Source organism: Lonchura striata, chromosome 11 (genome assembly GCF_046129695.1).
Source record: "Lonchura striata isolate bLonStr1 chromosome 11, bLonStr1.mat, whole genome shotgun sequence".
In the NCBI taxonomy this organism is placed as follows: domain Eukaryota; kingdom Metazoa; phylum Chordata; class Aves; order Passeriformes; family Estrildidae; genus Lonchura; species Lonchura striata.
The window spans coordinates 10,793,596-10,820,777 of record NC_134613.1 but is presented as its reverse complement, the minus strand read 5'-3'; the positions used below and the strand labels follow the sequence as shown (position 1 = coordinate 10,820,777).

Sequence of the window (27,182 nt, the reverse complement as noted above, 5' to 3'; positions counted from 1 at the left end):
TGGATCTCAGAGCCTTATTGAATAATGTCGTAGTTTTTGGATGTGGTGTACCATAAATGCAGCTTTCCTTCATGAATTCAAGCTTGAAATTGCACTCAAGAAATCTAGAGGGCAAACTTGTGAGTGTACTGAGAGAGTTGGAGAATTTTAAACCTTTACAAACATGGTACAGCAGGAGGATCAAAAAAGTGGAATCGGAAATAAAATGCCCAAGAAGTGAGTGGTTTCGCTGTCAGTGCAGAAGCACAGCCAGCTCTGGTACAATTTTGTTCGTGCAAGCCCAGTCCTGTACCAAGGGTAGGTGTCTGATAAGAAGAACAGGGTGTTTGCCTTCTCTGGGTGTAAATCCCAAGTAGCAAGGCCTGAGTCAACTCTACCAAAATTAAGGCCAGTGCTTCATACCGGTGGACTTTTGATCAGAAGCCAAGTGTTTGAAAGAGGTGAGCACATCAAGGTTCGGTGACATTTCAGCCTGTGTAAATTAAGTCAGGCTTCAGTGTGGCCAACATGAGCTGGAGGAGGATTCCCATGATCGAGCCCTAATGGTGGCAGGAACTCGGTCTCTTTTCAGTCCCAGAGAGGTGGGAGGAGAGGGCAAAGCAGGCTTTTGTCTGCAGGGGCTGCTACCCTGTTCTGCTCACCTGGATGTGCAGGTGTTTAAAGACAGATAGGGCAAGTCCCCCACTGAGCCAGCTCAGAGACAGAGGAGGTTTAGGGAATGGTATGCTAGGAAAGGGGTGTGATGGGAGGAGAAACCAGAGGAATCCAGAGTCTCTGAGCAACAAATGGAATTAGAGAAAGGCTTGAAGACTCCCGTCAGTCTGCTGTGAAAGTGGAATGTAACATGATTTTTTCTCCCCTATGTTCCTCATCCCTCACGCCAAATGTTTGACCTGCCTGTCTTCCTGTCTTAATTAGTCTTCTGTCTTTCTGAGAGTTGGGTCTGTTCTTCTGCAAATGGCAGCACATCAGACAGGGGAAACCTGTCATGTTTGTTTTCTAAGCTGTAGGGGGTACCCATTTGAAAAAACTCCCAGCTTATCTAAACATTTTTGTTTGTATGATTTTGAATTAGGAAGTGTGAGTAATTAGTTAAGAAGATTAAATAAGTCTTAGCAACATGCAGTAGCATGCTTACTTTCCTCCCCCTCTCCAAGTATTTCCTGCACAAAACCCAGGCTGCCAAACTGTGATGATACCCTTTTCTATTTTAGTTTCTCACTGTGCCACATGCTGATACAGCATCCGTTACTTCAATTTAGTCTCATTAAAGGGATTATTTTGTGCCTGGTTGTTCAAGAAAATTAATCTAAAGAGAAGAAACTTCAGGTTGTATTGTCTGTTGAACTATGCCCACCACAAACATTTTACTCCTTTTGGCTGCCTTATTAAACCTGTGGGAAGAAACTTTCGTTGCAGCACATAAAGGCTTTCCTCAAAGCAACTTTTACTTTTTTTCAGTTAATGAAGAATTTGTCTGCTGTTAGTAGAACAATACAGGAGCAATAACATAGTTCAGGTAATATTTCATGTATTCCTAAGAAACTAAGCTCCCAAGCTTTACTTATCCTTTCATCAGCAGGACTCTTTAATTTCTGGAGAGGAACATTTACTCTCTTTAACTGCATCAGAAAACTTTGCTTGTGAAACCAGGATGACTAAAATATTAACTGTGCTTTCCATTTTCACTAATTACAAAGAAAAGCCATCACTGGATGAATTGGGTAAGGATGGCAGTGGTTTTTATGGAGTATGATCCTTGATGTCACTTATTGCACCTTAAAAAGTGAAATAATGAAAGATTTTTAAAAATCCACTAAATCAAGAGTGGAGAGGAGGAGTATTTGTTTACACAATCAATTATTGGGCTGTCACTGGGCTTTAATGAAGTTGTGGCTATTAAGAACTTGATACTGGAAACCCTTCACAAGCTCTCATTTGAAATGGTGGGAATGAGGAGGGGTTTGTACAAACAAGACTCGTATTACTCTGTGTAGTTCTCCTGTGTTTTGCACTGTTTGTGCACTGCAAGTCTTGTGTGCTCCTTATGTGTGACAGAAAACAGTGTGAGCTAATAATCTGTACATGGGAAATATGTTCTACCGTTTGGAAGAATTTAATCTCCCTTGTACATAACTGCCATTTTAAATGTTCATCACCAGGAACAAGTTCTTACTTAGAAATTAGCTGTGCTGCATAAATAAATATTCCTCCTAGGATTTCAGACATTATAGACAACACAGAAAAATACAACAAGCAAATTTATTTTGACTTAAAGCTCTGCCTGAGAAAATTACCTTATAACTACACATGAGAAATTGCTGGAATGTCAGCTTCATTTGCAGTGGCCCCTTATGGCCTGATCACCCTCCCTGGCACGATAAATCACTGGCAAGATCCTTACCTTAACACGTTTGATCTCAGCTCAGCAAGACTTGGTTTTGATGTGAAGAACTCCAGATCTGTTAGGTCAGAGACAAATAGCAGAGCCACTGACCTGCAAAGTGCTAAGTCTATATTAGACCCAAGTGAGCAGCCTTAAGCTCCTGAAAAGTCTGCCTTCACTTCTACTTTGCATCCTGAAGCTTTTCAAATATTACTGTTAGCATATTTTGTTAATTATGCCAGAAACATTTCCTTTTGTGCTATTCTGCATGTACAGAATCCACAAAAAGCATGTGGTGTGAGCAGCATTATCTTGGATAAACTGTTAGAATTATCTGTACTTCAGAAAGACATGAAATATACCTCATTATTTATTCGTTTCTTTACTTAATTTACACAAATGGCTTGCACTGGCCTTTTTCTTACTAGACCATGCTTACTGGTATCATAAATAATGATATTCACCAGTACACCCATTAAGATGCTGCAAATTGCCTGTGTGTACATGTCTGTACATACAGAAATTCAGACTACTCCTAAAAAGAAAAAACTCAGCTTGTAACATTTATATTCAAAGTCTGAACTTTCACAAAGAACAGTTTTGTGGCCACACAGTTTTGCAGCCTTGGTTTGAAAGTATTACTTATTGTCCTGGTTAAACAGTCACTTATCTCTACGATAGTAAGCAGGAGTGTTAGTCTACCAGAAAATTGGATGTTCTTAATGGGCTTTGGGGGAGAATAGCTTTGCATCATCAGCATTAAGTTAAATCACATTAAGTACCCACTTACGACATAGGGATTACCACTTATGACATCTTTGGTGAAAGCCTTTAAAACAAATTATTGTGTTTGTTAGAAGAAGCTGTGAGATAACAATTCCCAGAAGTCTGATTTATAAATTCTTTTTGCTCTTCAGGAAGATGCAAAGGAACCCAACACCTCTCATTCAGTGCTGCAATGAAATCTCTAAGGCTGGAATTTTTTTTCAATAAAAAGTCTTGAAAATACTAATTTATTTGCTTTAGAATATTCTTCTGGAGAAAAGAAAACGTTAGACTACCTTTCCTCAGAGTACCAGTTCAGTTCAAATTTCTCCTCCATTTCTTTCTGTTGATTAAGTCATTGCCTTTTACATGTACAAAACTGGAATAGGCCATTCTGCTTTTGATTATTCATAAGGCTGACTGGGGAGAACTGGGTTTAAACTGTCAAAGAGTCCTGCTGTGCTTGGATACCTGAAAGATTTGCACCTCAAAGTATACTGTGGTGCTAAAACTAAAACTGGATGTGGAGTGTTCTTCCAAGAGCTGATTACAGTCTCAATCAAATAGAACACCCGAGGATATAACAAAATAATGCCAATGTTTGATAGCAATGTTTAACATTTTTGTATGTGGCCAGCAAGTTATTCAGTATAGAGATGAAGGCCTGCATGAAAAATTAACTCTTAACTTTAAATAGAAACAGACTAATGACTTTGAGTATGTAAATGAAAAACATGACCCTAAACTTTTGCCAAACATGCAGTATTAAAAAAGTGGATTAGGGCAAACCCAATACCTGGTTATACTGACCTTTCCTTAAATGAGCAAAGTGTGCTATAAGTCATATCAATAAAGAGCCTTCTTTAAAAAAACTTGAATACTCATATATGCAGTCCTGAGATCCACTCTCTCCATTTCCTTTAAAATTCATGTTTCTTTTCCCCTTTTTAACCAAACTCCATTTTTCTCTGCTGGAACCCCTTGTTGGGAGAACCTCATTAGTTTCCCTGCTCTCTACAAGACAGGATTTATGCTTGTAGTGAACACAATGACACATGATCACTAAATGGCTAAAATCACTATTAAATCTGAGAAATTTTTCACTCAGACATTGCAAGTACTACTGGTATGTAAAGGTATGGAGCCCAGTATATTAATTAGAGCAGACATGTCACCCAGTGCCCCACTTCTGCAAGGAGCACACCTGTTTCAGCTGTTTGTGAAGATTCATGGCATGCAGCCTTTGGCAGGTACCTGGTATAAGGTATAAGGTATATTGCCAATCCAATGCAGTGAGTAATAACTAAATTCCCATGGGACCTGGCTGAAGTCAAATGTTGCTATTCCTGGTTCACTGCTTTTAGTCTCCCTAAAGACCATTTAGGCAAACAGCTGAAAGAGCTGACTACAAGGGTTCCCAGCCACAGGAAACCACTCTGGGAAAACAGGTAAAGGCTTCTAACCAGGAAACAAGTTATCAAAGGATTTGTCCTGTGCTCCCACAAGGAAAGAAATGAACAGAGACAGAGAGCAAGAGCATGAACACATTGGGGTTGCGTGCAGAATCCAGACATTAAAAGCAATTGTCTTTTGGGAATTGGGAGGAAGAGCTTCTTCCGCACCAGTCAGTGGGCATGTTCTGCACTGGGCTCCTGCTTGGCATCTAATAGGAGGGCTTTCCTTCTCCCTCCATGCTGGAGTGCCTTACTAAAACAAAACCTTTGAGACATGAATAGAAGCAACACCAGAACTGCAGTTCCAGTACTGTCACCACTTTGCACGGACAGAATATTCCTCCTCCTAAAGAGAAGTACAGAGGGGAACAACATCACCAGCATCAGTTTAATCTGAACTCATTATGCAGATCTTGCAGCAAGGAGGGCACTGCCTCCCCGACAATACTCAGAGGAACAGCAACAGGGACAATTCCTGATGAAAGAGAGCAAAGAGCACAAAGAGGACTTTTTATCTATACTCTGTGTGTGTGTATAGCGAGCACACAGAGAAGTGTGTGCTGTGGAATTAATAACATGCAGAAATGCAGACATGCATCCACAGGTAAACACCAGCTCCAACATTCATCTGTATTGCCATTTCCCAGAATACCATGTACAAAAATAGAGGCTTGATCTTCTTGTAGTCTGGCTGGTTTAGCAAGAGATCCCGCCTTTGACACTGACCTACTGTCTGAGTTAGTCATGGTTACACTCCCACAAATTTAAACTCCCCCATCTGTGAAGGAACCTTGTCACAGTTTTACAGTGAGGCTGAATCAATTAATGCCTTCTGAAAGATGTGATGGAGCAGAATATTAACACTTGCAGTTGAGTGACACCAGCTAAAAACATCTTAAGAATGTAACAAATGGATTTATAAACCATTATCAAAGGGTTGGACCATCAAGACTCCTAGGCCATCATCAGCATAGCTATAGCACATTTAGTGTTAGTCTTATACCACTACTTCAAATTAATAGTGAAAAAAAAGAACTTGATTTTCACCTGTCAGGAAAACAGCATCCAATAAACATCACAAAAGAGGAGAGGCCATTAAGTAGCCGTGGTAAAGAAAGTGTGGTAGGGACAAAGAGAGGAAGACCAACAAAATGTCAGGCATTGATGGAAAAGGGGGTAAAAGCTTAACCAGATAGCCTGAAAAACAACTGTGCTTGTTTCTCAAGGTCCATGCAGGCTGTTCTGGTACAGAATCTCTGTGTAACAGTGTGTCACAACTGAAGCAACTGGAAAAAAAAAAGTCCACTGATTTAGAAGGTAGGTGGTAATTTCTTGCTAGTTTTGACAAACTCAAGAATAAACTGTTTCTGTTACAGCTGAAAAAAAAACATAAGCAAATGTAAAATGTGTATGTTATGGTAAGCTTTGAAAATATCCAGTAGAATCACGACAGTGCTTTTATGTCTGGGTGCAAACAATGTTTAAAATATACTCCAAATATGTTTCAGACAACAAAATGAAGTGATTCCTTAAAAAAAAGAAATCTGTGTATCCACCTGTCAGTTACATAAATGCCTTCTCAAATCAATTTGACAATATAAAGAAGAATTAAACCCAGTTTAAAATTAAATTCTTTTTTAAGGACATTTTATACTAGTAGAATAGTAAATAAAAGTGAGGTGCAGTGTCATGGGAAGTGCTTTTACAATTGAGCTGAAAAGACTTTACAGGGCTTTTCAACTAACTAGATCACAATTTTCATCTAGGTCATCTTATAGTTGGGAAATAAAAGCGCAAGTGCCTATAAAGCAGCCTAAGAAAGCTGAGTGTGAAAATGGGTGATCTGGACTGTATCACAGAGAGGAAAAAACAGAGGTTTTTGAGCATAAGGGGATGAGAATTATCAGAGGCATACCACACTTTTTACGTGTAAGCTGTGTAGGGAGGACAAGTCAGGCTGCAGGAGGGGGGAGCAGCTCTGTGTGCAATGCTTTGCGTGGGCACTGCTTGGAGGGGAGAAATAACACAAAATGCGGACCCACGGATATGGAAGCAGTGTAGATCGTGAAGGATGATAGCTGGAGTGAGGTACTGACTTCAAAATAAGAGCAACTGAAGTGACATTGAAGTGGTACTGAAGAGGAAAAAGAGTATGAAGGCAATAAGGCTGGAGCCAAAATAATTCCATATTAGTTCAGTGAAAGCTGCACTGAAATAGTGTGTAGAGAATCGAGTTTTCTGTATCCTAATGTAAACAACATTTGACATAGTCCTGTCAAAGACTAAAAATTGTGTCTGAACCCCTGAGAAATGGTTACCATGTAAATAATTCCAGCTTCATTGCAGGAGAGAAAACATGAAGAAGCCTACTCTCTGGGATACTAAACTTCAAGAAGAGGATTTTTTTTTAAAGAGGAAGTAACTTAGAAACTCCCTGCTTGAAGCTCGGAAATTAAAATCCATAGAATCAGCATGGAGGCTTAAGAATGTGAAAGACTCAAAAAAGATTTGCATTCCCAAGGTTAAAAATGGGAAACACAAGCAAGAAAATAAATGGGGTGGCAAAGAAGGAAGATATGAGAGGAAAAGTAGGCTGGAAAACGCAAAGACCACAAACACAAAAATTAAAAAATTGCTACCAAACATACTAAATATTCTGAAGAAAATTACTGGAAAGGTAACACAAATAAAACAGCCAAGAGAAACCTAAATTAAATAAATAAGCAGATATGGTCTGTGGGAGATCACTGGATTCTGAAAACAGCCTGGCCATGGAAGGGAGACTGAAGATATTTCAAGAGGTGGCTGCTTATTTTGCGGAGATCCTTATTTGGTTATCCTAAAGTATAATATATTTCTGTTCAAAAATTAGAAAATCAGAGCCACTTGTTAGAAGACTGGAAAATGACAGGTAAAAATACTTGTTCTGGGGAATCATCTTTACTAAAAATCTAACAAACAGTTACACCAGCAGGACACCAAAAATCATTTAGGGACTGAGTCCAGAACAGGCCCAGCGCTTCACTCCCAATTGTGTTGCAAAGAGTTGAAATAAAGTTCCTGAAATAAAAAGAAATCCTGAATGCTAATGCATCCTGAAATCTACCGCATCAGTTCTTCCAGTTTTCAGAAGGCATCGGGTCAGGAATTGTATAAAAGCCACTTAAGAGTGTAGCAGGGTAATGGTGGCAGTGATGAGGAGGATGATGATGATGCATTAAGTGATGTTTCTTCCATGAAGCATGAGAAAACAATGTCACAGCACAGATCTCGAAGGATCTTCCAATTGGAGAGATTTATTTCAGATGAAATGTACACCTGACATTCTAACCAGCTCTAGTCACTTGGGGCCAAATTTAAGGCATGCTGACCTACTCACAGGAGGCTAGGATCAGTCTTTTTAAGACAGTATAAAAATACCCATATTTACACAGAATGATTAATAGCTCTGCTTTGGAAAGAAATCAGTCTCATATAGAGATAAGACTTTACCTGTGTAAATACATGTCTTTGGAATTTCTGTCTCAAAAGGCACTTTCTGAGTTTCTGACTTTCTGAGTAAAACCCAAGGGATTTAGTGTCATCATTGCCACAGGACCAGAGCATGGTAAGGACAGTGTCTCCCTGGTATCCTCTTTCCAAGTTCAGCAAAGGTGCTGCAGCCAGTTTTACCATGCAACACTTCCGGTATTTTTGTGATTTTCCAAACGGATTTTTTTGTAACTCACTTATTTTAAATTAGAGCATACTATAAATCCACATGGAAATTAGTAAACATATCCTTTCTGTAACCATACACCTGCTGCAGGCCCCTCACAGCTGTCCCACAGCATCCCCTTAGATTTTGAGTTCAATTCAAAGTCTTCATAACCTATGAATCCCTCACAGATTAAGGTTTATATACTCTAGTGGTCAGTGTGGTCCCAGTGTTTTAGCCTCCAGATGAGGCCAATTGAGACTGAGCTGACCTTAAACATTTTCACTTGAATCACAGAACATGATGTGGTTGGTTCTGCGCAGTATTTTCCCACTTCAGTCCAACAAAGATGGAATGCATTATGTTTCAAGTCATTAATGTAGTTCACTAGGTTCTCTATGAAAGCCACTGACTCCAAGTAATCAAGGATTAGGTTATTTTTTTCTTTTTACATTTGGGAGACTATTGTAGCAATGCATTGCAGCAACACTTTGATGTGGCTTCACATATCACACTTTTAGTAATGAAGTGCTCCTAAACCTTAGTTCACTGTGTGACTTAGCACTGATGTGCTGTATTCATGTCACAAAGGTATATTGCTATTTACAGAAAAGACTGATGAATAGAAATATGGGTTTGGACAAATTCTGTAATAGGGAACTTGAGTTTTGGAGAAAACCAGATAGGAATACAGTTTGAACAGCAATTCATTTGCTAAACGTAACAGTAATGAATGATTGAGCCCATGGATGGCAATACATGTTTAGAATTCATCATTCTCTGCTTGGTGGTAAATCTTCACACAGCTATCCATGCATTTATTGTGCTTTAAGTAGGGATGTCTTGTCACTTGTCTGAGGATTCCTCACTAAAGAACTACATAGAACTGCAGCTTTCTGAAGAGTTTTTAAACCTAGACACATCTGTGCTTATATTACATTGACATAGCTTCCTTATGATCTTGCCTTTGTTTAATTCCATTTTTTGTCTGTTTTTTCTTTTAGCTGAACTAGATTTGATATATTGGTTACTTGTTTCAAGGAATGAGTTCTAGTCCTAAAAAAACCCCAAACAGATAAAAAGCTGTGGGGATTTTTATAACTGGGGAGAATAAAAGAATTTTCAAAAAATAAATAGAGAAATGCCACAGTTCAGCCTTACAAACGATAGCTGCAAAACTATAAAAGAAAAAATCTGACTTTATGCATGACCTGATAAAGAATTTATTATATGGACCACTGAAGTAATCTTTTGTCATTTATCTCTGTAAATGTGTGAGATTTCTTGGAAGATAGTTAGTCAAATGAGGAACTGAGATGTATCAGTGGATACAATTTATTTAGACTTTAAAAAGGCTTTTGATGATAAAGTCCTTAGCAAGGGGCTATTAAAGAAAGTTAGTAACCATATGGTGAAAGATAATGTCCTGCCATGGATTAAAAAGTGGTTAAGAGATAAGATAAAAAGACTGGAAATAAACGGATAATTCTCCTTGGAAAGAGGTTAATAGCAAGGTGCCCCTTCATTACTGTGACTGGCAATCAATATCTTGGCTCACCTGCCTTTGCAGATCATTAATAGTAAGGTACAGAGTTTGTAGATAAAAATGTTCAGGCTAATCAGAGTATTGTAGAAAATATTACTGGGGTTGAATGACATTTGGGCAACTCAAGGGAGATGAAATCTGCCAAAGGCAGGAAATGCCAAGCCTCTTTGAAGGAAGGATTCAGACAACTTCTGGATGCTGATCTGTGCCATGATTTGTAATGTCCCTGAACAGCTCACTGAAGGGAACTGTTCACATGCATTGTAAAGAAAAGAGAACAAGTGGATCTGGTGGTTCCATGGTGTGGTCCTCCCAGGCAGTTTATGGCAGTGAATAACTTCCAACTGGCAGAGCCCATTAAGATCTGCTGGGAACAATTTCGCATCTCCACAGGGAGATGGACAAGCTGCATCAAGAACTTTTGGATAGTGGGATTTATCAGAAAATGCAGATCTACAAGATAAAAATGTAATATGGAAATGCACCAGACTCGGTCAACTTCTGTGGGAATTGTTTCTGAAGGACAAAACAAAACAGAGAATTAATGAGGGATTTTTTTTTTTTTTTTGGTCAGAATGAAAGTGTGAGAGTGTGTGTGTTATTCCTTGTTCTTGTCTAACATCATGATTATTCTTGAAGCAAAGACTCAAGTACTATTTCTCCTTTGTTAGTGTCCTGCCTACTAGGCTATCAAGCTGATGTCTGAGACCTCATAAATACTTAGAAGTGAATTATCCAACAGCAGATAACGTGAAATTCTTCCCAAATACAGACGAAGTTGGCAAAATTTGGATGGACCTATTCCCCATTAGAAGTTAGGGATCCATATTCAAGTTTCTGCTCTGCTTGCTTCAGAGCAGAGGTATGAATTTGTCTGCCTTTCAACTCAGGCAAGTGCTCTGAGTTGAAAGGCAGACAAATTCGTGCCCTGGCCCTCTGGTTTTGGTATGCAAATAAATACATGGATCTTTTGCATTTGAATACTTGAAGTGTTAAACACTTTTTGCAATGAGAAAAATCAATGATAAAGTCTTTTAGTGCATCATCTGACCCTACCAACCAGACAGAGTCAGCAATATATTATTGTACAGCTTGATGCATTAAACCAGGGTGCACTTTCCCTAAAGATCCAGCAGATTCAGCACAGTAAGAGGCCACTGCTGCCATAGTTACCTCTCAGTAACACAGCAGTCTGCCACAGCTCTCTAGCTGGGGCCAGTTCAGCCCCGTGCTTTCTGCGTTTTTAAGGCTCATGGCTGTTGTGGCTGTACTGGAATAAGCAAAGGCAGGGGCTGGATGCATGTAAGGCTATGCTTGTTTCTTGTGTCCTCATGCAAAACTTGGGTAAATTAGGTTTGTGCAGAAGATCATAAAGATTTGGGAGGAAAGAATAATCCCATATTCAGGCTACTAATTGGAAGGAATTACATACATATTTTCTGATCACTATCTAAGTTGATGGATTGTAATACTAAAAACGAAGTATGAATACACTGGAAGAGAATTCAGACTGGAGATTTAAACAACAGTAAATCTGTACATACAGAATAGATACTGAACCATCATATATGAGGATACAGAGCGGCATCCCTGGTGTCCCCTTCAGATGCTGAAGAGTTCCACAAAGGGGTAAAGTAGCTGTTCTATTTGTCTACTCTTCATGTAAACTTCTCTAATTTTCTGTGCCACATCTTTTGTAAAAGAACTGCGCTCACCTAGATGACCCAAAAGCCAAGCTGTTTTTTTCAGGCATGGCTCAGTGGATCTGACTTCAAAAGGCACCAAAGTAGCTCATTCAGGGAAAGACAGATGGGAAAGTGCACTCACTTACCTGAGTTTTCCCAAAGCTTGTCTTCTATTCAAAAAATAACAAAGATTCTGCACATTAATCTAAATAAAATAGATTTCCTGCCTTCTATTGTAATGTCAGTCTAGAATTTTATCTGGAAAACATGCTGGAAATTTTAATGGAAAGGGTAATGCCAAGGAAGTGCAATGGGAATGAATATACTGAAACCTAGCAATTAAATACTTCAAACCCAGATGCTTATCATATGAAAATCTGTGTTGGTTATCTTTTGTCTACCCATAAGCAGTCTGCCTATACTTCATACAAACTCCTCTCTACAGCTTTCTGTTGCAGTGCTGGATAGTTTACCTGGCCTGTGTGTAGAAACTGAACAGATTTTAGCCTGTGGTGTAAGGGTAGAGGCAAACCCACTTAGACAGGACACAGAAGATATGGTTGTCAGCTAAATCATAGGCTGTTAATAGAGAAATGTTCATGTACCTCCTCACTGCCAGTGCACTGTAACTCCATCCCTTTAGGGCACCTCTTTCTAAAAAGCTCTCAAAACCACAATTCTTCAACTTTTCCTTATGCTAAAGTTGTTCAGCTCTTGCTCAGACAAATCAGTTGGCAAGCAAGAAACAAAGCATCCATCTGGATTAGTGTGCTCAACATGATGCAAACTGAGAACATTTATTCTCTCAGCTACCTGACGTAGTGACAGAGCTGTGACAGGACAGAGCCCTGGGGTCCTCATTCTAGACCAGGCTGTCCTTGAAAGAGTCAACATAACTTATTGAAACCCCAATGAAATTGAAACCCCATTTTGTAAAGCAGATGTGATTATGCCATTATAACATGATTATAACAAAGGAAGGACAGCCACATCCTGCAGAAACACCTTTAGCTCCTCAAATGGAGACAGCAGGAGGGAAATGCTGCAAAGGGCTCAATCCACTGGGTTGATTCTATATCTACTGTCAGATACATGGGAGACAGTCTTGGGAGGGAAAATGGAGTTACATAAAAGTTTGAAAGAGAGAGGCCTCAGTGTAACAGTGCAAACTCTCTGACCACCCTCAGAAGCTGTCAGGTTCTCTGGGCTGTGCTCCCTATACCAAACATGCCAATGACATGTCCTTAGCAGACATTATGCTGCTGCTTCTCTCACACATCCGATATTTCTGGAACAGCCGTTCTGGGAGAGTTTCTGACACAAAGCTGACTTTTGTAGAAGCGTGACTTATTCCCAGGGGGAGGGCTGGATCCCCTTCCTACCTATGAGCCCCCTTACATATGGAGCACAGCACTGCCAGCATGCTCCTGGCAAGCCTGAGGAGGGTTTGCTGTGCCACAGGGCTGTGGAACAACCTAATTCCGTGCAATACTCCAATATGCCCACTTCTGCAGATGCAATCTCTCCCCAGGTGCTAATGTTAAAAAGTAAAGATTTACAGAGTCATCACAGTGAAAAGAGAGATAAACCCAAATGTAGCAGTTCTAGTACTTGCCAGCCACACAAAACTTAACCCTGTGTGCTTGAACACTCACCTGCATGTCTGGTTCACATCCTGCTCACCAGTTCTTATTACACACATCTACAACACTTTATTTTTCACAGACCGTGCCAAGGTATTAAAAAACTGGGAAAAATATTTCTAATGACTGGTTTTTTTTTAAGCAGCATAGGCTGACTTCCAATACTGATGTCCCAATAGTTACTGGTGCAAATCTTACATAAAACCATGGCATCAGGTAATTTTCGTCACTAAATTATATTCTGACCTATGCAAATGAACACTGCCTCTGGGTGCTCTGTCAGGTGTATGGATCAGAAGGACTTTACACAGTTTTCTGCTTATTTCAGTAAACTTACCAATATTTCACAAGTTCAAGAATTCTGCTAAATAATTGAATAAATGAGAATTACACGGGTGATATTTGTTTCATCTATGTAGTTGGAAGGCATTTTCATAGCATCTCCAAGTGTAGTGCAATTATTAAAAGATTCATTAATAATTTTCTTTTTTCCAGTACATATTACAAATCTTTAACAAAACTCACTTGGGGAATCCTGGAATTTTAACATGTTCTACCCTGAAGAGCCTGTCTGTTTACCAACTTTAGAATTACAGAAATAGAATTTAATTGGCAAAATAGATTCAAATTTTTTTCACTAAGTTTAAATGTTCATAGATACTTCTATTTTTCATAAAGAATTAACTCCGAAATGATTACATTTTTACATTCATAGACACCTGTAAGAAAGAGTTCAAGAATTCTGTGTCCTGGTTGTGTATTTAAAATTCCCAGCTAACAAGCAGGAGAGAGACTGCTAGGAATGCTTACAGATGTCTGATTTTACAAGGTCTGGGGTTGTTTTCTTTTTTTTTTTTTCCTTGCTAAAGTGCTTTAGTCTAATGTTATTTATTGTTTATGGAAGTTGTTTGTCATTTAGGACATGAATTGACCACTCCCTCAAAAGAAAGAATCAAGTTACAATCCATTATTTCATTTTTTGATTGTTTTTCTTTGTAATAGGTGGGAAAGTGGATCCAGGATAAAAGTCCTGCCCAAGACAAAACTCCAAGCTGAAGACTCCAATTATCTATAAATCACTTGAATTTCCTGCAGAGAAAGAGAAAAAGGAGGAAAGAGCGAGACAGACAGAAAAACAGAGACAGAGGATATGCCAAGTGAAACATTCGATACCTGAACTAAACCAAAATTTTCTCAAAAGCATCCAGGAGTTACCTGATATCTCGAACCCAAGCTTAAAAGAAACATGTTGCTTTTGGCTTAATATTGAAATTAAACAACTTTCTTTTAATTTTTCCATTAGCATAAAATGTGTAACATTTTAGATCTGAGATGATGGAATTATGTATTGATTTATTAAAGGTCACTGTACATTCTCACAGAAGAAAGCTATGATTGCTGATGACTGCTGTACTTTTCAAAGGTTTTCAGAAACAATTCTCCAGTTTTAGAACTGTAAATAAAAGTACATTTATGATGCAAACTGGCTGTGATACTTCTCTCAAGTATTTCCCACAAAACCCTCCTGAAGCACAGTTCACACTGAAAACAGCAATCAACAAAATTCATGCCAAATACTCTTTGCACAGTATGACTGCTCCTGAGGTGCAGCACTACACAGCATCAATAACTGCATTCCTTACTTATTTAACTATTTAAAAAGAAATTATGAGCAAGAAACCATATGCACTTTAGATTTGCATATTGCAGTTTGCACTAAAATGTAATGAAATTTAAAATAGTTGACTTTCCTCTGAAACACTCTTCTAGAACAAGGAATTGCTGTAACAAATTAGAAGACAATTTTGGCACGCACTAAAAAAAAGAGAAAAGATGAAAAGCTTTTAAAGTGATGATATGGGAGAAAAAAATTACACTGCATCGGCCAAAATGAGTCTCCTATCAGCATTAAAGCTCCTGAAGTTGTATTTCCAGTAGATAAAAATGTTATCACCTTTTTCCAGTGCTGATGTGCTTATTTTCCTATTAAGTTACTTGGTAATTAGAAACAAAGTCTGACACATTGTAATCTAATTATACATTAGATCTGAAACCTCTCCAACAGAAAATAAAACATTCTTTAAAGATACTGAAGATGCAATGATTAAAAATATATAAACGAATTTTAAAATGCAAAATGCATTTACAAACAAATGAGTTTTTAAAGACCATTTTAATCAACAAAACTAATTTAATCTCATAAGACACCACAGAAACCCTGCAGATTTCTCTACATTTCTACAGTGGATTTGTTCTTAACCCTCACTTTATGAAAATCACTCTTAAAGGTTTGTAGGAAAAACATGCCCTCTTGCAATATTGTTCAAGGGTGTATTCAAGAATCACAGAAGTTCTTGGAGACCTGTTCCAGTGCTGTAACAACCTGGTAGTATTAAGAGTCCTCCAGGAAATGTAAAAGAGTCCCTTGGGCACACAGGGTAATTCAAGAAAGAAAACGTTTTTATTTTCTGATCGAGATACTCAGGTATGTATAGTAATGTCCTCTGAAGTACATCAAAAGCAACCAAAACATACCCAAGAACTACTGATTTTGCTCTGAAAATAAACCCCAACAGCTCTGTAGAAAACAGTACATTTACAGAGAAGTGGCAAAGCCAGTCTCAGCAGATCCAATTTGCTTTCTATTATCCTGTGGTTTTTCAGATTATTACAGGGCTAAAAATCTTTTTCTTTTATTACAGATTCAAGGCAGTCTTTTAGCAGTTGTTTTTATCTCTACACTCACGTTGGGTAGGGCAGAATGAAACTGATCTTAAGCAAAATCCCTCCTTTGGAGAGAAAACCATTAATTTCTCTGCCAGAACAAACGAACACAACTTACCTTGGTGTATTTGATTTCAAGGTTGAGAGTGGGAGAAGGCAACAGATGCAGAGATGCCATCAGAGCTGCAGGATCTGCCTTCACCTCCCCTGGCATCTCAATTTTACTGGAAGTCATAGTCTTGGGGGGGTTTTATAATACCACCAAGCCCCCCGCTCTGCCCTGATGCTGTGTTGTGTTTTGGGTTGTCCCCCCCCTCCAAAGCCCAGCGCTGAAGATGTTGCTCTCCTCCTCTGTATATAGGCAGGTGTCAAGCCGGGTCTCTTCTTATTGGACATGGGGGCAGAGGCAGGGGGGCAGGTCCATCCTACCTAGGGCGAGAGCGGCACAGCCCCGCTCACTGCGGCGCAGCCTCCCCGTGCCCCCGGCCCGTCCCGCCCGGGGATTCCCGGCGCCCCGTGGGAGCGCGGAGCTCCCGGGCGCGGCTCGCTGCCCGCCGCCCGAGGAGCGGAACCGGGGAGCGGCCGCGGGGAGCGGCGTCACCGGGACCGTCGTGTTCCCCCTCGGCTCCCCGGGGCCGGGCGGGAGGCGCCGCGGCCGGGAGAGGCCAGTCCCGGCCGGGGCAGCCCCAGCTCGGCAGCGGCTGGGGATCGCCGGCCGCGGGGGGGACAGACCGGGCTGCACCGGGGAAGCGCCGTCGGGCCGAGGGGACGGGGGCGCGGTGCTGCCCCGGACCGGCGGCTGCGCTCGGGCGCGGAGCGGACGGGGCAGGGCGGGCGAACCCTCACGGGACAGCGGCCGAGGCGCGGAGAAAGCGCGGACAGGGCGCAGCCTGGGCGGCAGCGCGTCCGTGCCCGCTTCCCCGTCCGCCACCTCCGCCCGCTGCTGCCCCGCGCTGCCCGCCCTGCCGGCCGGGGGCTCCGCGCCTCACACGGCGGCCGCCGCCCGCCCTGCCCCGCTCCCTCTCCCCGAGAGTGCCCGCCAGCCGTGCCCGCAGCGCGGCCGCTGCTCCCGGGCCGGCTCTCTTGTCCTTCGGCGGCGCCGAGCCCCGGCGCTGCCGCCCGCCGTGCCCCGCCGCCGAGCGGCCCCGCGCGGGCCCCACCTGCCGCTCCCTCAGCGCCATCGCGGCCGCCTGCTGCCCCCTGCCGGCCGCCACGCAGCGCGCGGGGCAGCGCCTCACGGGCGGCGCGGGCTCGCCGCGGCCGCGCTTTTCCTGGAAGGTCTCTGCAAAGGAAGAGGCTTAAAGGGCAGAATAACGTGTGCAAGCGACAGCCTCCTGATGCCAGCTGTTAGTTTGGCTGGCCCTCTCAGTGGGAGGCCACGTCGTGCAAGAGAAGAGGCTGGGCAGTGCCCTACAGCAGTTACTGGGAAGGCAGCGGCCAAATGGAGCCACATCCAGGAGCTGACAGACATCAGAAATTCGTTGTCAAAGCCCTGCACGTTCGCTGTCAAACCTTGTAGGTAGAAAACATAGAAAGCTCAGGCCGTTTTCATTACTTTAGGCAAAATCAGTGAAGTTCTGCTTACTGATACAAACACTCCCAATATTTGAACCTGATCAGATGTCATGTTTTGAAGTCATCACATACCAGAGACACCAAAGGACACCAAAGCTACGGCTGTCTAAAGCTGGCAAAACAAAGCAACAAGAAATACACCACACGACCTTGTCATTGATGCAGTCAAGAATAAACAATGGGATCTGGCCCACGTTTTGATTTTGTAACAATATTTGTTTGTTGATGCCCTTTATATTCCTCATTCTATGTTTGACAAGTTCACAGACAATTGAAAAGACTGTCCCAGCATGGGACAAAGATTGCTTGGGCACAGACAGGCAGCATAAGGTAAAGAGTGCCAGTTAAGTAATTTCAGGGTTAACATGTATATTTCTGTAAATTTCCATCTCACTAATGAAGACTGCAGATTTTGCTTTCTCTCATTTTCAGTCTTTTTTTTTTTTTTTTTTTTTTGACCTGACAGAGGAAATGGATTCATAATATTCTGCTGTAATGTGATATGCAGAGCTGTCAAACTGTGACACTTGGGATGAGTGAGACATTTAAACGTCAGAAATTCAATTTTTAATGGCACACTGGCAACACAGACCTAACACTTCATCACAAGTATGACACCTTCTAAAAGCCATTTTAAAATAAATCAGAGTGGGGATGTGCTCCTTCAAAAAAAGAATACATTTAAACAAGTTTCAGGAATGAGGAAACTGTATGACAGTTTCATTATTAGATCAATAAAATTCAGGAGATTTTGGTGAGAAGGGATTCCAGCATGTGTGGAGATGCAGCTCAAACCCACATAATCTCGAGCTGCTTAAGTGACCTTCATCCACTTTATGCTGTAAAAACCACATTCCTCTTACATCTCAAAGCAAAAGTTTGCAAAAGCCCTCGGAGACCTTTAGCCCAAGGGCTTGTTGGCATTCCCAGATGGAGAATGGGACAGCACTTACCATTCCATTCCACAGGCTCTGGTGCACAGCCATGCTCGGAGGGCTCCCCAGAAGATGTGGCACACGAGTCCTGTTGCTCTTCCAGATGGCGAGGGACTGACTGGAGTTGCTCTTCCACCACCTGGGAAGACACCAATGCCTCAGCCCTTGGTGCCCAGGCCAAGATGGGCTCTCACCAAGGACAAGAGCAGCTCTGCCAAGCAGAGTGAGGAATGAGGTCTTAAGAGGTTTTGGAGACACCAATGGACCCAGCCTGGCGAGCTGCTTCCAGAGTCAGCACCACACTGGTTACTTTATGACAGCAAATCGAGTCATGGCTTCAAAACATGCAAGCAAATGTTTAACATTTAATAAATAATTTACTGTGGAAGGGATTGCCTTGGGCATTAGGACAATAACTCAGTAAAAACAATGAATATGGAAGGAAATTAATTAATTTGTGAAAAAAAAATTAATCAAAATAAAGAAAGACCAGAAACAATATGCAGGATTCAGTCCAATGGTCCCTAAACACCTCCATAAAACAGAAAACCACTTATTGCAGTGCTCTAGTTTCTGGTTTGTTTTTTTGGTGATTTGTTGGGTTGTTTTTTGTTTGTTTTTTTCTTTTTGGGGGGGTGGGTTTGGTTTTTTTGTAAATCTGCAGAACTAAATCAACTGTCAAGTCAGACTGTCTTTTTTCTCTCATGTGATTGGGTTTTAATTAAAATTTTACTTAGACAGCAAATCAAGAAACAAATATGTTCTCTTTCAGATTGTAATGACAAAGTCCTCACACTTTGTAAGGAAATGGTTGTCAATAAAATGAAGAACCAAGTGACTCTGTTTTTTGCTTCAGTCTTAGAATTTAAGCTAGTATACAGCCAACATCAAAATAGTTCCAGGAGAGTTTTGGTTTTCATATTTGGAGCAATCTGAATATATAATTTGAAGATAGACCTTTGTTACATTTAGAAGCCTCCATTTCTCCACTCACCCCCAGCAGCTGGTATTATTTATAGATAAGGACATAGACCTGGCTTATACAAACACTATCTGATGATAGGGAACAGGACCTGGGGTAGCCAGACAGGGTGCAAAAGACAAAGCTGCAATGTTGGATGTAATTAAGGCGTTCCTGGATTTCTCAGTCAGAGTTCTGGTACTTTTCTGCTCTATGTTACCTGTTGTCTAAAGGAAATTATAAAACTAGAGGATGAGGCGAAACTTTGTATTTCAAAACGTCTTTTGGGTAGATTAGCTGTGCCAAAGCACATATGGGTACACCACTGAAATGGGCAGTGGATGCAGCAACTCCAACAACGCTCCAAGCAAGAGCTCTTCATTCTCACTACTTCTAATCCATGAACATTTCTCATGCTCCTCAGTGAGCTGCAGAAAGCACTGTCACACACAGGAACTGAGTCACATCACTCTATCAGACACTTCCAATGATTCCTCTCAAGATCAACTGCAAAATCTACCCCAAAATTATTTCAATATGACCCATAAGTTCTTTTATATATAACTTTTTCTCTCAGCTGTTCCCCTACCATTTAGCAAGGATATTCCTGGTTCCTCATACAAATTCAGTATTGATTGAGAGATCCCACTCCTCTGTACCCTTTGCCTCCTGCTTCAGTAAATGTCTCTTCCTATTTCTTGTGTGCTTTATAAATTGCTTTTAGAAGAAAAGTAGAGATTGAATAAAAACTTCCCCTAAGTTATTTTTCAGCTCAGACTTCCACTTAGGAAATCTGAACTTCATTTTCTGATATATACATTAAAGCTTCAACCTCAGGTGTTCTATTTTAATTGCCTGCTATTTTCATTACCGACCATAAGGGCAGCAAATGCTCTTCAGGAGATACTTGTATTTTAATTTATCTGCAAACATAAATCACACATTATAGCACTTTTTTCCTCTAGGTTAATTGAATCAATTCTCTAAATGTCTCTATGCCTGACCATTGCAAAAGGCTCACTGGTTGAAATCTCTTTAAGAATTATGGCCCTTGAGCTGCGTGCAGGATGGGAGCAGTCCTTGCTCCAGACAAAGCTATATTAGAAAGTAAAAAGGTATCCTTATACACCTAAGCAAAATGACCTGTGAAGCAACACCCAGAATGCTATGAGTAACCTCTAAATACTATTTCAGAATTTTTTATGTATCTCAAGTGAATTAATTATTTTTAAATTATAAATCTTATTAATAATTGAGTCTGGATATATCTTAAATCATAAATAAACAGAACAAAATCTACTTTTACTTCCCTCATTTCTACATTATCTTTAACACCAGAAAAAAATGCTGGTATCAAGAACAACCATTTTATTACTGAATAATCACAAATGTCTAATGATGAAAATTTGACTTAACACTTTTCTTACTAAAAATTAGTCAAATGGATAATTTTTAGTAAAATAAGTCAAACAGATCAGCTTTTTAACCTGTCATATTGGCCATTATATATCCAGTAGAACCGTTAAATGCTGGCAAAATTAACAATTTGTAAATTTATAAAATTTGCTAATGGAAGAGGTCTAAAGGGCAGAATAATTTGTTCAAGCAACAGGGATCTAGATACAGTTGGTAAATTTACCAGTTGTTGGTAATTTTTTGGTAAATTCAGTCCAAAACTGAAATGCAAATTTAAGGATTTAAGCAAGCTTCAAATAACTCAGTGAGAGTGATAAAGCAGAAAATACTTGAAAAAGTTCAATGTTTGACTCACTTTATAAGTGAGTCAAACAATTTTAAAAATAAGCATTTTAATAAGTCAAACAACTTTAAAAATTAGCATTTTAGTTTAAGCCAGCATCTGAAATATCACCTGTCCCTCACTGGCCAGAGTGACCTCAGCAGTGCAGCAAAGAGCATGTGCTGGTAACTGTGAACTTATAGAGAACATGTGCTTGGATGTAGGGATTTTATTCTGAATTTAAATATATTTTAAAAACTTTGTTTTGAATTTCTCTTCAACTTACCTGTTGAAATTTATTATTTGCAAAACATATTGAGCCTCAAATGGATTGACCTTCTGCTAATGTATATCACCTAATGAATGGATGCAATTAACTAATTCATACTGGAATATTGCACTTTACAGCTCACATTCATCATCACTAAATGTGTGATCTAGTTTGCAAGTTTAAATTTTTTATTATTACCCTTTAAACTAAAGAAATAAGTCTTGTATTTAATTACCTGAACTTACATATTCAATTAATAGCTTCATTACGTTAATGAACATAGATACCATGCAGAAGTAACAAAAGATTGCTGCTGGGTCTGCTCCCAAGTACATGCTATAAAGGGTCAGCTATGAACCTCAGAACACCTTTTTTTTTTTTTTTTTTTTTTTATTAAAAGGTCTTGATTGTGGAGTTTCAAAGGAATTTGGCCTGGCAATCTAATATTCTTATATAGGGGCCTGAGATAAACATATCATCTATGTTCTAAATATTTAACACATAAAAGGAATCCCAGAAGCAAAACTTGTATCTGGAAAGACAGAGGATTTAAACAATCAAATGTGGATAATTCTCAATGAAAGGGCATTAAAAGAATGAAAGCCAGGCAGACTGACAACTATAGGGTGAGGAATGAGTGGAACATGGAGGGAGAACAAACAAATGCTCTTGCTGTGGGAGAGAGGGGACAAAGCACTGGGAGCTGCAGCTCTTACAGAATATTCTTCTCCAACAGAGGGTCAGATTGTGGCTGGATGGCTTCCTTGGAGGGCCAAGTAGAGTGGGAGACAGGTGAAAGTAGGTGGGTTGATGAGTCAGGTACAGGAAACACTGTCACTTTCTCAGTGGAAATTATGTTTTAGAACCATGAATCAACTGTCCTAGTTAGCTCCCTGTATTTGCCAAATGCACAGTTTTGCTTTTGTGTGTCAGTAGAGTCAAATCTGTCATTATCTTTGGCTTTCATGTTACATTCCTTTTATCAGTTAGGTAGGCTCCGATCTCCTCCTCTTCACAACCCAACAAGTAGCCTTACTAAGTCTCAGGGCTGCTACAGGGAACCTGTGCCCTGCAGAATTATGAAAAGTTTTGATAAAGTATCCCATTCCAGTTAAGAAAACACAGGATTAGATCCCTGCAAAGTCCACTGGATATACTTTGAGGGTTTCTTCATGCTGCATTAATATATTTAGCAAGATGCTTTTTGTTTTTAATAGCAAAGCTATTTGATAAAAGGGAATATGCAGGAAAAAATGAACAGGGAATTCACTAAAACAAGGCATTCTTCCATACTAAATTAATCTATGCTTTAAAAGCAAAATTCCTTTTATACTGAAACAGTCTTTCTCTGGATGCATTCAGAAAGTAAGACTTGCCCATACCCTAACCTACCAGATAAGCTCCTCCTAGAGCTGAGAAGGCAGCACAGCCCAGTGCAGCTGATAACATTGGTGCACGTAAGCATCTGTCCAGCATTGCCCTGACACTTCCATGTGGTGCCAGCACTGACAGCCCTTCAGTGGCCCTCTGCAGTGGAATGTTATCTGTGCCCCTCTGTGCCAGCACGGCTGTTGAGAGATTAAACACGCTCAGAAACTCTCAGGTAGGACCTGTGCTACACATACAAGCTTTGAAATTTACTATCATCATTTATACAACTATACATAACATATATGTGAGTAGTACCATCAGTTATGCACTGAGGCCTAATGGTGTGCCCAGGCAGTCAAGAACAGCAAAATCCTGGGTGTTGCTTTAGAGAAAGTCCAGTTTAGTTCTCCCTGAAATCAGTGTCAGCATCAGCAGACATGTATGTATATGACTTATGACTTATATATGACACATATAATTTATGACTTATATATGGCCTTAAAGACTACAAGCAAAAAGCCTGAAGTACACATATGTGGTAAGGGTTTGATATCATATTCATGATACAGACAGAAATGTTTTATCTGGACACTGAGATCACAGAGAAGAAGGAACAAATTCTTAAGGAGTCCCCTTGTATGCCATGCCCCTCCTCCAAGGTGGGATTAGCTAAACCTGAGCTGCACATTGCAAATATTTCTCACCTTGAGCACTTTTTCACCAGGGGCTACAGCAGAGACAGAAGGGTGATCAGGAAATAAATAAAGAAATAAAGGGTTTATGTACTAAAATACTTAGAATGCCGAATTACAGTGTGTTCAGATCTTCCTTACGGATTTTTTTTCTTTGACTTCCACAGCCAGAGAACCAATCCATAAAACAGAGAATGCCATTTATGTACAATGCTTCAATTTCTGTATGAAAACTGAGATATAAATTAGGCAAAGGCATTTGACCAGGGACCTGAATTAGAGGTACACAATCAGTTAGTCTAATTCAACAAAAATCAGCAGACTTTAAAATAATTTGGCCCACAGTATTACAATACAAAAAATATATGGTGTATTTACAACCTTGGTCTCTCCAGCTGTGTTGGTTTAGGTTTTATTACATCAGTAATAACAATTTATGCGATACTCTGAATAATGTGCTATTAAAAATTCAGTACACTATATATTGTTACCCATGGGATTTAAACTGTGTGAGCTATGTGCATTATTCTCTACTTTGCTATTTCTATAGGAGTGAAGATTACTATAAAAATGGTTAGGTTATATACATCATGTGAATTCCTGCTCTGCTTGAATCCAGGTGAAGAGAAGAAATAGCTCAGTCCAGACTGCCTCGGGGGTAAGAGTCCCAAGAGTCTTAGTCTTGCAATCTAAGGTTACAACTATTCCACATTAAAGCATGAAAATAATATCAATGTGCTTTTTGATGTCTTTAAAGGACACCAGCAGATTTGTGAGGCATAACCTTCCTTAACAGAATCTATTTGATGCTTCTACAGAGCACCAGCTTTATCTGTGTGTCTATTGATTTTACTTATTATAGCAGTTCATCTAATTTTCCTGCTACAGAAGCCACACTGACAGTTTTGTAGTTCCTATGATCACCTTTGAAGGACTCTCCTGAAGCACCAGCAGGTCACTGGTACAACTCCTATGTTCTGTTTTGCTGACAGTAGGATCAGGATCAGCAAAAACCAACCAATTGGCACTAGCGCGTGAGAAGCTGAGCATTTTATTCCCTTGGTGGAAATACTGCACAGCTCCAGCAATTGGTTACTAGTTAATTTATCAATTTCTCTTGAAGTGTTTCCTGATGACAATTTACTTCAGAACAGTTGCTCACAGCCCACCAAATTTAGCAAGGCAAATAATTCTTTTAGCTGTGGACATAGCCACATTGAATGCTTCTTCTGTGCTTCCATCCTCCATAGCTTTACTTACAGTCTCACAGGACTCCTTTGAAAACATTTAGACTGTTACTTGCACATTCTTGGCAAAACCTTAAAATCTTTTTGGTGACCTTTCTTGTGGTTTTACATTTAATATGTATGCTCCTTACTTACATAACTTCCATTTTTGGAAGATGTCTTCATTTTCTTCCCTCAGATGACACAGTTTCAATATTTATGAGTGGCACTGCTAGTATCCTTATCAGACTCTGGGAGCAGGGCCCAGGTGAGGGAGCAGTAGAAAACAGTAATCACAGTGCATTGTATTTCCTTTTTATAACCAGATGTTCCATTGCAAACAACTAAAAGGCAGTAAAACAGGATTAATCAAATAGATAGCAATTAAAGTCAAAGCTTTCATGGTGTTTATATTTACACTTTACTTGTCTTTCTTAAAATTCTACATACATATTTGTTAAATTCGGTAAATATCTTAGAATCTCTTTCTAAATATAAGAAAAGGAGAAGCTTAATTCAAATGTTCTAAGCTGCCCCCCTTTTCTGTTTGGAAAGTGCGGTAGTGCCTTTAAATTGCTATGTGTCAAAACCTGGAAGGATTTACCAAGGAAGCAGTCATCCCCTGTGTACTCTGTTCTTCAATACTTTCTTAGAGCACCTGCTTGAATCCCATTACAGAGCTGAGGAGAACTTTTGGTCTAACTTAGCATCCCAGTTCTTATTAATGGAGTTAAATCATATGATTTTTATAACGTATTGAAGAAAATCTGATAGGATCAATTGTGAAATAATTGCCTTTGTGCCGGTTCTCCACCCTGCAAAGACAGAAAATTCATATAAGGAAGACAACATGATCTGAACAAAGAAGCATGAATTTCTGTCTCTGACATGTTATTACCCCACCATTAGTTGGAAAATAGCATTAATGTCTTCATATCTGCTATGAGATCAAACTCAGAGGTATCTATATACTACTAGGTGAGCAAAACCTGTTTATTTATTTATCATTGTCCTGAAAGACAGGAAGTGGTTTATCTCATTCCTGCTGTAATGAATGTCCTCCCAAGCAACCTCTCTCAGTTCTAATGTATACATTATTCTAGAGGAATTCTCTCACAGACATAACAAACATACACTCTAGCACGCTGTGAGAATTAAGATCCTGAATAATATGTTTGTTTCTCAGTGCTGTGGGGTAAAGGTTTTCAAGCTGCCATAGACAGGCTATTTTCAGGGGCTCCCCAGAGGCAGGCCCAGCTGCCTGTGGCACAGGCAGGACCTGCAGAGCAGGACCTGGAGCTGTCCCGCAGCAGTGTCACCGCCTCTGCACGGGTGAGGCAGCACCAGCACAGATGCTGCCATCTGCTGCTGCATCAGCTCCCTGCTGCTCCACAGGCCAGCGTTTCTGGAACCACCTGAGGACACAGTGGTATTTGGATGCACAGGTAGAGAAAGGTGAGTAAAAGGACACAGAAAAGCGGTTAAGGATTAAAATTGGGTGGTGGGGGAGAACTGGATGGTTAAGGGATGAAGCTGGTGGTAGTAAGGGGACTAGTGCTGCAGGAACACGCATCAGGACCTAGCTGGACGCTAGGAGGAACACTGATGGGATAACAGAAGTGGCACGTTTCCCTAACCCTGCAAGGCTCTGCCCTGTTTTAGGACAGATACAAACCTCAACTGCACTGAGCAGCTACAATACATGTCAAAATAATCTGCCAGAACTGGGCTGAGGTTCTGGTGTCAAGTCAAATGGCAGAAAATACTTGTAAATCAAGCAGACAGTGTCAAGTCTGTATCACATCTGATAAAACTGTCCAATGTTGATGCTGAAGAAATAAAGGTGCAATATTTTTCTCTAGGAGGTGCAGTTCTTTGAGATATCTGGCAACTTCCAGTCTTAAGACCATGGAAAATAACATTATAATGGTCCATATTATAGCACCCATGCACTTCTAAGCTAAACATACGGGCAATATATAGTAACTCAGTGCTTCACTTCCCTGTTCTGCCTTGTAGGGAGCCACTGGACCAAAGCAGATTTCATTAAATGTTCTTAATTTATTCTGCCTCATTGCTCTTTTGTAAACAGGGAAGTTCACTTGAGAGCAAGGCATTTAGTTCAAAAGGAGTATTGTGAGTGAATATGCAAATTTAACACACACCACCAAGGTAAGATTCCTCGTTAGCCACTGGAGTGTCTCAGAAGTTAAGGGCTTTTGATTGCAGGGTACAGCACAGCATTCTCCCGAACATTCACTCTCTTTACAACTTCCCCTTGAAAAATTCTTTGACAACCAATGGTTGTCACAGTTTAAATCCCAATCTAGGTCAGAGAAAAATTTGCAACTATATATTGGTTCCTTACTTTGTGGTTCATCTTTATTACTTTCTTTTTGACCAGGATGATAGAAACAACATTTTATTCATTCTTACTAGGATTAAAAAAAAAAAAATAACACAGGAAAGGTAATGATTAATCCATTCTGTAAGAAAAAGGAAGAAATCTGATT

At 40.2% G+C, this 27,182-nt stretch overlaps 1 protein-coding gene across 3 annotated transcripts in view; it reads right to left on the bottom strand.

Moving 5' to 3' along the window:
* Positions 1-27,182, bottom strand: part of ALDH1A2 (aldehyde dehydrogenase 1 family member A2) — a 101,411-nt gene that overhangs the window by 37,830 nt on the left and 36,399 nt on the right. The window contains exon 4 of one of the 3 annotated variants that reach the window (XM_021532056.3): positions 18,429-18,549. In XM_021532056.3, the coding sequence (XP_021387731.1) occupies positions 18,429-18,461 (33 nt within the window). In that variant the 5' untranslated portion in view covers positions 18,462-18,549. Of the gene's footprint in view, positions 1-16,018; positions 16,421-17,060; positions 17,108-18,428; positions 18,550-27,182 lie in introns of those variants that run through there. The other 2 variants (XM_021532057.3, XM_021532055.3) reach the window with 2 other exon arrangements.